The sequence below is a fragment of the Perca fluviatilis genome, chromosome 5 (assembly GCF_010015445.1).
Source record: "Perca fluviatilis chromosome 5, GENO_Pfluv_1.0, whole genome shotgun sequence".
NCBI classification, from domain to species: Eukaryota; Metazoa; Chordata; class Actinopteri; order Perciformes; family Percidae; genus Perca; species Perca fluviatilis.
The window spans coordinates 31,304,860-31,318,190 of record NC_053116.1 but is presented as its reverse complement, the minus strand read 5'-3'; the positions used below and the strand labels follow the sequence as shown (position 1 = coordinate 31,318,190).

Sequence of the window (13,331 nt, the reverse complement as noted above, 5' to 3'; positions counted from 1 at the left end):
AAGAATGTAAATTAGGGAGGCAAACGGAGGGCAGCACCACAGGATAAGCTTTGCTACTGAAAAACACTGAGGGTGGGAATTCAATCATCTAGGCTAAAACATCTCAGAAACTCTACTGTGATTCTAATCCTTTTACGAATACACACCCCTGCAAACAGACAAACACAGCAGGCATGCAAATACATTCACTCCCACACACAAGCGGGGAGATTTTTTTCTGGCATGTATCTCACCTCTGTCAAACAAGGACAGCATAGGGGTGTTTACTACAAACTCAGCTGGCACAGCTTACAGCAGGCACACAAACAAACACATACACACAGTTTTAACTGAAGGGTGGTGAAGCTTAGAAAAAGCTGCCAATAAAAAGAGGATTGCATAAAGGAAGACAAACACATACCCACAAAAACAGAGGGTAACTGAATTGTAATTAATCCTCAAAGATGCATTCAAGAACATAGTATACCATCTCCCATTAAAAATGAAGAGTTATACTGGGTTATTATTATTAAGTTACATCACAAGACTCACAGTGAGACGGATTGATGAAAAGCACAAATGAGTCATTGTTAGGAGCATGCTCATAAGACCAAGTGTAGAGATATGTACAAAGCATTTATGTGTTTTCCTCACCTTCAGTAGTCTGTCAGATGAGCAACTTATGTACAGTCATAATTGATCTCCATGTTGTTTGTGTTTGTTTTGTGGAGTATGCCTTTGGTACTGTGACCTGTCTTTTTTAGTAAGTCCACATTCTGGTATGCGTTTGTGTGCGCGTGCACCCATGTGTGCATCCTGTATGTCAATGTTCCACCAATCAACGCTCAGTGCCACACCTTCATTCTGGCCCTAGCATGTATATTCATTTTCTTGTTTTGTTTGTGTCTTTGATTATGTGGATATAATGACACAGTCAGAGTAGACACAGTAACGTGGATACCCTCAAAATGAGGCAAAGATGGTACATCCACTGTGACCTACTGAAACATAGGTCAGGTCATGCTCAGAAGCACAAGTCCACATCTACACAGGAGGAGTGGAAGAGCATGTTTTATATTTTTGTGACTGGAAACGCACACATACGGTTTTTGCGCCAGTTATCCACAGTGTAACAGTCCATTTCTGTATTTTCCAATTTCATAAGGATTGCCATTTTTAAAGCTAAGAATGCAGCTCTATTAAGGGACTGTGATTGCTTCTGCTTTACAGACAAAGTAGCTTTCCAAATACATTTTACTGGACAGAAGGCGATGTGTACATTTATCATGGAGGAAGGTAAATCAATTTTACATTAGGGCAAAGCCATATTTAATGAATGTGTGCGCTAACTTCACCACAGTCATGCCAGCAAATTTAAACTAAAACAAATACTGGTTTGCACTGCATAAAGTAGAACAACACCAGGATACAAATGATTAATTACATGTGCACAAGAGTCCAGAAGTCTGTGTGGTTATTTTGAAGCTGCCTGGTTCAACCTGTAGATCTGTACTGCATCATAACATTTTGACAATGCACGTCAGTCCAAACATACATGCGGCCTTCAGATGACAATGATGGGAAATAGCTAGAGTTTAAAATGTGCTTTTAATGTCAAGCACTTATTGCAAACGTATCATCCTGCTTCTTTTCAGAGCCACCCTTGAGCAATTCTGCAGTTAGAATGAATGCAACATTCTTGAAACAGCTTGATCTTGCAGAAGGTCAGGTTTTGTACTGGCAGTACAGAATATGAACAACGCTGCTGCCTTCAAGTTCTCCAAGTGGAAAAAAAATGGCTGTACAGTGTCCAGCAGACACTGTAGAGACCAGCAGAGCAGCTGTCCTACTCAGCAGTGAGTACAGTGGACTTCCTTCACCCCACAAACCTGAATCCTAGCTGTGAGAAACAAAGAGACCATTTTATACTAATAAGTCTCGCTCCTCCCGCTCGCTCTTCTCTCATCTTTTCTCAATGGAATACAGACACTTCAGTGTCATGTGGCTATTTGTGGTCAACACAGTGGTTATCAGCAGTCTGAACCCTGCCCTGCATCATCGCTGTTTCACACAAACATACACACAGTCTGTTTGTGAATGGAAATGTGGGCCAGACCATTGTGTGTCTCTTTGAAGAAAGAGAGCCATTGTTGAACAGGACTATAACCTCCCTGGCTTCCTTCCTTCCTTCCTTCCTTCCTTCCTTCCTTCCTTCCTTCCTTCCTTCCTTCCTTCTTTCCCTCGCTTTCATTCTCCTCTTGTCATCCACTACTTGTCATAGTTATGTTGCATGTTGCAGTGCTGTTGGCGCTACTTCCTATTGGTTTGTTGGAATTCAAGTGCACTCTGCCTTGCAACCCTGTTGTGAAGAAACGAAGTGCTTCTTCGCTATTTTACATTTAAATAATCTTGACGCATGACTGATGAAGTAATTACTACCAATAATAATGTGATAATTTGTAAACATGCAAAATCAAGACCCGTCTGGGTTAGTAATTATGACTCAGTTGCGACAAGGTGTGATTTTGTGTTAACACGCAGTGAGGTGAGGTCTGATTTTCCCTTTGTGCCGCATTCTACTATATTCACCATCTCCTTGTTTCAAATCAGATCAATTTACACATTTAGATTTAGAGTGATTATATTGACTGCTTACTTTTCTTCCTGAATGTAAATATTAGATTAAATGGAAACCAGTTTACTGCTTGGACTAGAGTTTGGCAGATTTCCGGTTTCACCATCCGGTCCGGTGTACTAGGCTGAACCGGTTTGGTTTTATGCTAACCGGTTGAACCGACATTTGTCACTATGACACCTTCTGGCAAATTAAAAGTAGCTGACGTTAGCAGTCTGTGCCGACAGCATCACGACACTAAATCCAACTTGTATTACAAGCAGTGTTGGGCAGTAGCATTACTAGTTTAACTACTTCTAAACTGCGTTGCTGTTTTCTGATTCAAATAGCTTGTCATTAGCTTAAGTTAGCTCTTTTATTGATCAAGTAGTGCGGTAGCGTACACGCAAGCTTCCCCCTGAGCATTCTGAAGCTCAAGCACGGAGCACACAACCGAACTAACGGAGCCGCTAGTGTCTGGCGGCAATCTATTGCCGAGCCGAGCGGTGCTGTGAAAGAGAGGGAGTCGGAGTATGGGTGAGACGGGAAACGGCCTAAAGGCACACCGTGTTTGTTCGTTTTTTTTGTTAGTCTCAAAGAAAACTAAAACTGCACCGCCAGGATGGAAACATTTTGGATTTCAAGCAGACACAAAGAAGTGAGCTGAATAAGACGAGGCCAAGTGTAAACACCAAATCAAAGAGTTATTACTGTATAACCAAAGATAATAAACCGTCTCGGTTATGACTTCACAGGTAGTCTGGAGTCGCTACACTCTCAGTCTCACTCGGGAGCAGCTGAGACAAGTGTGACACCTAATGGGGAAATTCGGTAGATTTAGATAAAGGATTAGAGTGGAAGATTCTTTACTTTACTGTCCTAATTGGAAGTCGAAATGTAAAAAATAAAAAAAATTAAAAAGCTATTAGCAAAGCCAGACAATACACTCATTAAATAGGACTTTAGGCTGCCCTCCTCTAACTGGCTTTATGTGTAATAAGATGGGGAATGTGTTGGCTAAAATACTGTCTGTTCAAGTGCCAAAAAAAAAAATAATAATAATATAAAATAAGATATGTCTTAAGTAGTGTCATTTGCCCCAAGAAAACCCCTAAGTAAAACTGCATTAGAAATAGGTGAAATCATTTCACCAGTTCTAGGTTTGAGCTAATTAATGCACAGCTAACAACTAGTGATGCATCAAATCCAGGATTCGGCTTCGGCCAAATATTGGGCTTTTTGACGGGGTTCGGTTTCTGCCAAACCTTCGAATTTTTTTCCACTGAACCTTACGCTTGCACTACGTGCGCTACGCTGGTCGACGTAATGTCGCCGCCGTTGATTACGGGAATGTGTTTACATAGGTGGACCGTTCAATGCAGTAGGCTGTGAGAAAGTGAAAATCTAACTCGTGAGCAGAAAAAGTGTTGTTTAGCGGTACTTTCGGTCAGAAAAGGCGATTCAAGTCGAGCTACATGTTCAATTTGCAATGCCGATTTGTCTCGTGGTGGCAAGGACCCTAAACAACACACAACGTCGCCGCTGTTAAAACTTTTGCGTATAAAACATCCAGAAGAATACGAGTTGTGCATGAAGGACAGACAGCATCCAAAATGCAGCAACTTCAGGTACGGCAAAGGAAGGACAGTCACAGCTAAAAACTTGTGTTAACCATTTGTTTACTTCATTAATGGGTTTACTGTGTTAATGGTAGGGCTGGGCACCGAATGTCGATGGCACCGAGCTCCGACCGACACACACACACACACACACAGAGGTGCGGACGGAGTAAACAACATCGGCTCTGAAGTTTCGTTGAAGTCACAGTGAATCACGAACCCCACAAATCTGGATTCGGTGCATCCCTACTAACAACCCATTACAATAGAAGACCAAAACATTGAATCACAGAGCATCATGAAAAATGGTCGAAACTAAAATATTTGCATCGTCACACCTCCATCTCAAGCTATGACTTTATGAAATCAGCAGCATCGCTAGAATGTCAGAGATCAGAAAATAAACAATCTACTCACACTCTTTCATCATGCCAATATCAATGCAGCGTTTGAGACGACAGGCCTGGCAGTGACGCCGGTTGTCCTTGGTGATGGTGCAGCTCCCGTTGAATGGACAGGTGAAGGAGGCTTTACGCTTCATGCTGCGCCTATAGGAGAGCAAATCGATTACTCACTTTGTTTATTCTCTGTGGTGGTTCAAATATTCCATTCAGGGTTCTTACACACTTGCCATTTTTAAAAATTCCATACTTTTCCAGACTCAAATTTCTAGACTTCCCGGTCGATTTTTCAGACTATATTTATAGCCAGCCCTCGGAAAACTTGCATTTACCCATTGTGGCTCTTCAGTCCACACTCCCACGCAGAAAGTTGGAAGACGTTCCACTGTAAAACTTCTGTCCTCAAAGAAAAATTACTATCCATTGATACTCTTTTTATTTTACCATAAGAAATTATTTTCTCTCTCTCTATTTTAGTCTCTTTTTATAAATAAGAACAGAAAATAAGTGGAAAAAGTTAAATAATTAAAACTTTAATGGCGTCTGAGCAGCCTTGTTTATTCACTGCGTCTATGGAAAGGATGATGAACCAGCAATAAAGGTATGTTTTCCTTATACAAAAAAGATAGAATGTTAACTACATCACTGCATAACTCCTAAATGTTCAGCCAAGTATAATATTTGGTTATTGGTGATGCTATGTGTACCGTATAAGCAATTCAAAGATATTGCGGCATTTACTTTCAAACTAATTTGGTCGTGGATGTCCAGATTTGGTACACATATAAAGACACTTGGGACAGAGCTGTTTTGCAGGCTGTGACGTTCAGGCAGCTCTGCGTAGGAGTGTGCTTTCAGTTGCACGCCATACTTCTTGCCTTGCTTCCGATGACATCAAGCTCGCTCTGGCGTGCACTCTCACACAGTGGATAACATTTTAGCTGTGCTGGCTGCCTGCTCCAAACGCCATTAAAAACACTCTGCTTGTATGATCTATTTATTTTTATGAATTCAGAATTTTAGTTTTTAGAAAACAGAATAGGGGCAAGAAACAAATATTTTTCTATACTCTCTTTTCTTTTTTCCATACTTACTAAAATAAGCAGTCCGGAATGCTCCTTTAAATGACTCAACTGAAGATTTAGGAACCGAGCATCACAGCCTAAGTAATGTCTAATTTATATATTGTACATATATTTTACATAAACACTTTTGATGATTACTAATTAAATTCTACCTAAACAAGCTCATTCCATTGATAATAAAAACACTGTTTGTTTTAAGGAATGGCGTCTTCTCCCTTCGGCTGGTGGGATTTAAATTAATTACAATACTTCATTGGTGAATCCTATTAAGAAACCTTGATATATGAAAAAGTGTGTTGTGTGTGTGTGCGTTTGTGTATTTGAGTGAATGTGAGAGAGCAAGTGAGATCGAGGGGAGAATACGAAAAAACAACAGAAGAGCTGAGCACTGAACTTACTGTACCATAATATCAAACACAGTGTACAGTATACTGACATCAGGCTGTCATACAATGGCAACGTGTTAAGGAGGAGCACGGCAGGGCAGTGTACTAAAACAACTATATAAATGTATATTGCCGATATTTATCAAAAACATTTCTCTCATTAATTCCGAAATAATTTGGGAAGAACAAAAATAATTGGTGACCATTCGTTTTATACGTAATGCAGGATCTATTCAAATTTACGGGAAACTGAAAAGACCTAAAAGTACCTGCAGGGTTTCTAACAGACAAGTTCAATGGTTGTTAGTGCTGCAAAAATAAGCCTAAATTCTGAACCTTTATATAGGATATTAAGGATAAGACTTGATTATGTGTAACTGAACGTAACTAATGACATGATAATGAAATGTACAGATTCAGTTCAAGTTCGGCAGAAAAATCATTGTTTCAGTACATGTGAACCTTCTTTTGTTTTGCTGAATCTTGTTTTGTTTTGCTTGTTTTGTTTTGTTTTGTTCGTTTTGTTTTGTTCTGTTTTTATAATCTACCCTGCCCTGTAAAGCGACTTTGAGTCTATGAAAAGCGCTATATAAATTCAATTTATTATTATTATTATTATTATTACATGATGCCCGAATATAAAGCAAATAAGATGCAAACTGAAGACACCACCTCCACACGGACTGGCAGATAATACAACAGAGACGCACACACTTCACAAACTTCATCATCCCACCCATTTAAAAACTGCAAAATAGACAAGATGAACAACACACGGTTCTCAAGGGACAGCACCCACCTGAAGAATCCCTTGCAGCCCTCACACGTCATGGCGTTGAAGTGAAAGCCGGTGGCCTTGTCACCGCACACACCGCAGATCCGCGGGGCGTTGCGGTCAAACTCGTCCGGCCCGGCCACCGACGTTGTCACCGTCATGGGCTCCATCACTGCAGAGAAAACAAACAAAGAGAGAAGACATTAGAGCCTGACACTGCTCGCCTGCTCCTAGTTTACGAATGAAACACAAACGATACAAAAAGGGGAGGAATGTCTGTGTGCATCCATGAATTTCACCAACCTCGCCCAAAGCTTAAAAATCAGTTTGTTTCCTCTGCTCGTGTGTTGTGTGGGAGTGTTTGATGGGGAGGTGGGTTTTTTCCTCTTCTTATACAAACAGGTGTCAGCCTATTAGCATATTTAGCAAAAGGCATTGACAGCCACACTCAGACTCTCGCAGCTATTGGCTGCATGACTCAAACACACACACACACACACACACACTGAAAATACAATATTAATGGGAAAGCAAATTAATGACAGAAAGACGGATATTTGCCATAGGCTAAGAAATGACTGATACATTTAATTCTGCCAAGATGAAAGTGCTCATTTTTTCACACTCACACCATCTGGCCTTCTCCTATGAAATAAACAGCAGTAGAGTAACACACACCGACTGGCCAACTGTGAGCTTACTAATCCATATCAATCGGTACAGAAAGATCCTCTGTTTGTACTTTAAGGATTTTAAAAGAAGAGGAGAAAATATGCAGGAGCAAATGAACACTGTATGTTGTATACTATGGTCAAACATGACTGACAAATGCACTCTGGCAAGGTCTTCAATTAAATTGTAATGCATATTCTGATGTGACCAATATGTTTCAGCTCAACTGACCAAACCGCAAAGGCCCTTTTCAAGAAAAGAACTTAGTCAGAAAACAAAAAATATTTCATCAAGTAGATTTTGTGGCCTAAAGTTAGTTTTTGAATACTGACAGAAGACTTATCTTTTATTTATCTACTCAAAATGATTAGATAGTTGATGTGAAAATACAGACAGGAAACGAGGGGAGAGGGGTATGATCTGCACCTTTCGTTATGTTAATAGTATTCATCATTTGGATTGAATAAAGCTAATGAAGGAAAATGAGACAAAAGGTGAACAGGTTATTGTCCTTTTAAGGTTGAAGGTTTATTTGTCGTCATTGTACAACACAGGGTTGGACAACAAAATGCAAGTTGCAGTCCCTTTATGCTAACCTGACGCAACAGATAGTTTGTTACACAGAACCTATCATAAACTGTTGGGGGAAAAAGGCTGGCTTTTAAAAAAAAATATCTGGCAGTTGATTGGATCTGTATATCACCTGTCTACTATGTCTGCCATTTTTGTTTTTGAACAAACCAGAAGCTGATTGGTTCGGTTCGATGCTAATGCTAAAATCTGAAACGTGTAAAATGGAAATTGTGTTTAAATTTAAGGAAAAGGTCCAAGGGTGAAAGAAAGAGGGAAAGTCCAAACAAAAAACTGTAGAAGATACAAGGATAGGACTCAAAATGTAACAAAACGATGGAAAACTCCAATGCAGCAAACACATGGTCAGTAGGTTTTTGGTATTGTAATGCTTAAACAGAGAGATCAGTGCCTGTAGATAAACACTACGGAGAAATGTGTGAGAGAAGGAGAAGTCATGTAAGGGGAAGACAACCAAATGAGGATAAAAAAGGAGGGGTGCAGGCTGCAGAATATAGCCTGTGGGGAGCTGACGTGCATAGAAGTAGGACTCAGATAGTGTCAAATGAGGACAAAGAGATGGGAGGAACTGCCGAGGCGGAGCAACCGATGGCCAAAGAGAAATAATGAAAGAGGGGGAGGCAGGTGAGAGCACAAGTGAAGGATGGAGACAAACATAGTCAGACTCCATTAGCTCTCATTACAACTTGGCTAGTTGAAGCTTCAGCGCCGGTTCCCAGGAAAACACTAACATGCATATACAGACGCATCAGTCCCATTACCCAGAAAGCACCGCACCGGGAAAGCAGGACACACTAGAACACACTGTAACACACTGTAACACACACGCGCACACACGCACTCACTACTGTGCAGGTGGAGTATCACTTTAATGCATGTTGACCAGCACTGGGGCTTGTCTCATTCAAATACATATGAGTGATTTCAGGCTACAGTGTGTGCTGGGGTGTTGACAGACACAAAAACATGACACGCAATTAGTCATCATGTCACAAAAACAGCTTTTTTTTTCCCCGGATGCAGCACCAGGTGAATAATGAAAAAGATGGAGAGGGCGGAATGGAGAGACGGTAGGTCAAAAAATCCAAGCAGATCTGCAAAAACACCACCAAAACAACCTGCCGTTTCATTAGTGGTGGTGATTAACAACAGTCCGAGTGGGCTCCAGGTCTGTGATTAACAACTCTAGTGTTATTTCTCCTTTAATCACTTCTCTGTAACTCTTTTTTTTGTTATTCTTTATGTGCTTTCTCTCACTTGTTTCTCATTTGTAATGCTGCTTTGATAATTACCATTCTTATTTATTTATAGTGAGCATGATTAGTTGGTGATAAAAAGGCGGCAGACTTTTTAGCTGACAGGTAATTCAATCGCTCCCTTTCTATCTTACGTTCCCTAACACCTTAACAATCCCTGCTCTGTTTTCTCATGCATACACTTGTTTCTATAGATCTGTCAATCAACCTATATCTTCTTTAAAAGGACAATTCCGGCGCAAAATGAACATAGGGGTTAATAACACGTGTACCGAGTCGACCGTTCTCTGGGATGTTTTCATGCTAATCGAATGTGTCTCTAGCTTGAAACAAGATAGCGCAAACCGCTGATTAACTTATAAAGCTAGTCGTCGGGGTACAGGGAAAGTAAAAAGAAATCGCTACTTCTATACCACTAACAAGGCTCAAAATAGCACCACACTTCCACAGTAGCATAATGAGGGTCCCTACATGTAAACCCAAGCATTGAGAACTTTGTAAGTGTGCAGACTAGTGATGCACCGAAATGAAAATTCTTGGCCGAAACCGAAAACCGAAAAAAGAGGAAACCAAGACCGAAAACCGAAACCCCGAAAGAAATTAAGCCAATTATTAGTACCATTGCATTTAGGTCTATGACTGTGTACTAACTTTACTAAAATCAAGGCATTGCAATTGTATAAATTAATATTAAAGTTTAATTAAAAAAAATCTAGCAGAAATATGGCTACAATCTGATAGTCACATACAGTATACAGTAGCCTAAGAACAGAATAGCTTACCTATTGTTATTATTATTATTATTATTATTATTATTAATTGAGGCACTTTCTTGCAGGATTTCACTGAACATATCAGACAACGAGGGTGCATGCCCCTCATCTGGTGCAGCGAGACAAGTCTTTTTTTCTGCGCTCTGATCTCCTGCTCCGTCTCCGTCTCCACGCGGGTTCTCCGCATCCATCGCGGCCTGGATCATTTCTCGTGCGCCCTGCTTTATTTCCGCATCCAAGTAATGGTCTTTATAACGCGGATCAAGTACAGTCGCGATGAAGTGCAGACGATCCGAACAGATCTCAGTGAAACGTGTGCTGACAGACTCTAAGAGCACTTTTCATTGTTTTCATCCGTGGTCCGTCTCAACCTCTTTGCTTAGGAGACGCTTTGCAGGTGGAACGGATCGGGTACTGACACACGTGCAGGTCGCGTTTTCTGTTTGCGTCATCACAACATTTTCGGCCGTATTGTTTCGGTGATAAAGGTATTTCGGCCGAAAACCGAAAATGCCCTTTTGGGCCATTTTCGGCCGAAAATTTTCGGTGGCCGAATATTCGGTGCATCCCTAGTGCAGACAGTTTATAAAAACAGTAGCATTAACGTATACAAGCAGGCGCCATCTTGGGAAAACAGTCATGACCAGTCGAACAACAAACGCCCTGCTTGAGCTATGTTACTGGTTACTGGTTGCACGGCGTTCATTGTTGGACTGTTTTCCCAAGATGGCACGTATAATGGATTTATGGATCGACGCTTGATAACTGATTTAATAAACGTGTTACACAACTAAGGTCAGATCATCTCTGTGTATGAGAAAGACAACAAGATATAAGCACATACACGGTTTCATACACACATATACAGTAGGGGTGGTACGGTTCATGAAAAAACACCCGAACCGCTCGGTTCGCTAGTCTCGGTTCGGAGCATGTGTGTACCGCACGGTTCGTCAGTACACTGTTAAGCTGCACTAACCTCTTACTGCCGTAGTGCCCACTTTATACACCTATGTTAAAACACTAACTGGAAATGACGAGCGGAATGGGCGTGACAAACGCAACCCATGACAGCTGATTGGACGATCGCGTCACATGGGTCTGGCTGGTCCCTAATTTCAAAACTGTCATGGCGGCTCGTTCAGAATACGATCTCATATTGTACTAAAATAGTTCACCGAAACGTGTTTCTGAAAACATTTTAAGCGAGAAATAGGCCATGCAGTTGCTGAATCTGTCTTCATTTCAGATCGACAAAGGTCAGTTTAAAAGATTTTCGTCAGATTTTGAGAGACACCGAGCCGACCGCTCCTCAAGTGGAGTGGGGCGCCGCTGCAGGTCACGTCACGTCACATGCAGAAATGTCAAGTGGGAGAGAGGCTGACCGGAGCTGCAGGATGCGCCAGCGTCGTTTATAGTCTGGTGTGTGGGAACATTTTGGATTTCATGGTACCTATGATGAAATAAAACAATATATAGAACTGCCACTGTGTGCATGTTTTGTGCAACATGCATTCAATATGTTAATTTTAGCTATATTCTGAAGTATATTCTGGAGTGTTGAAGATTAAAAGAAAAAAATAACAAGAACCGTACTGAACCGAAAACCGTGACCCTAAAACCGTGATACGAACCGAACCGTGGGTTTTGTGAACCGTACCACCCCTAATATACAGAGCTGATTATGATTGTAATAGTAGTTTGAAATGATTTACTTCTTTTTTGCAAACAAGCATCATGGTTGGAAAACTATAGAACATTTGTTTTATTCTATGTATTCCCTAAAGTAGGGCTTCTCAAAGTCTGGACCAAGGTCCGCATCTGAAGCAAACGACGATTCAATCAGGACCCTGGCCATACCTCGTGTTATGAATACAATACCTTATTAAGTGTAACATTTTCTATTTTTTAATACATTTTCTATTGATCAATAAATTGTTAGTGACGTTGAAGATACAGTAGTGGTGTAACGGAAAAATAGGTACTGGCACCGAATTTCAGGTACAAAAGTTGACCAGGAAAACCAAGTACTCAACCTGAATTTATGTTGCTTAAAAGTTAAAAGTGAGTTGATTAAATGCTATTTTGTTATTGCCACGCATTCCGGACCTTAAACCTCAATTTAAAATCTTGTTAGAGAACCCCTGCCCTAAAGCATCTATTCTATTATCTGGTTATCGCAGGAAAGTAGAAATTAGATTGTTGTGAAAATATAACTATGACTCTATGGGCCCTATCTTGCACTCAGCGCAATTGTCTTTGTACACCGACGCATGTATCATTCCTATTTTGCACCTGACGCACAGCGGACTTTTCCCTCCACAGACGCACGTCGGTAAATTAGGGAATGTATTTGCGCTCCCGGTTCAGCGAAAACAGGAGGCGTGTTCAGGCGCAAAGGTTCCCTGGTGTTATTTTGCAGTTTCAGAAAACAATTCCGCCACTGACCAGGAAAAACCTGGTCTAAAGTCAGTGGCGCTAGTCTAAAGTCAGTTGCGCGTTATTCAGATGCTATTTTAGGGGCGCATGCTTATGCTAATGTAGCGTGAAAAAGAAAAATATTACTGAAAATGCGCTTCAGGTGTTTGGATAGGTCAGGAGGCACTTAACAGTACAGTACTCAAAAAGTTGCAGCATTCTTTGTGGCTTGTTGTGTTTTACACAACATTTCCATGAATCATGGATGTGTTGATGACATAAATGAGGAAATATTAGAGGACTTAAGGAGACGTGATGTTGAACTACGGCGGGATTGGACACTCCGGCGGAATCTGGTCCGGGAGTAATGCGCGATGTGCTCCTGATGGAGCAGGTGGACGGAGATGGGAGTGGGGGGAGGAGGAAGGGGCACAACAGGTGCAGGTGGTGCGTTTGGAGGCCCACGCTCCATGGCTGCAGCAATCCTCTCCAGACTTGGGAAGATGCGCCTGAGAGGCCGCAGCAACATCGCCACCTGGCCAAGATGGGCATTTATTACTTTGCCGCATCCCGGACAGCTCCCGCTGGCGTGCGCCAGGCAAATCCGCCGTTATAATCGCAATCCGCCATGGAACAAGCGTGCCTGCTCTTAAAGGGAATGTGAGATGACGCTCTGATTGGTTATTTTCACGTTACGCCCAAACCACACCTAGCTACTTCAGACCAACCCATTTTAGATTTGCGTCGTGCGCAAGAGTCATT

At 41.4% G+C, this 13,331-nt stretch overlaps 1 protein-coding gene across 6 annotated transcripts in view; it reads right to left on the bottom strand.

Annotated features, from left to right (window-relative positions):
- The window catches only part of LOC120558767 (vitamin D3 receptor A), an 83,889-nt gene that overhangs the window by 26,937 nt on the left and 43,621 nt on the right, over nucleotides 1-13,331 (bottom strand). For all 6 annotated transcript variants that reach the window (XM_039799992.1, XM_039799994.1, XM_039799993.1 and 3 more), the window contains 2 exons: nucleotides 6,884-7,031; nucleotides 4,630-4,760 (listed from right to left, as the gene is read on the bottom strand). In XM_039799992.1, coding sequence (XP_039655926.1) covers nucleotides 4,630-4,760; nucleotides 6,884-7,029 — 277 coding nt within the window. In that variant the 5' untranslated portion in view covers nucleotides 7,030-7,031. The remainder of the gene's footprint in view (nucleotides 1-4,629; nucleotides 4,761-6,883; nucleotides 7,032-13,331) is intronic.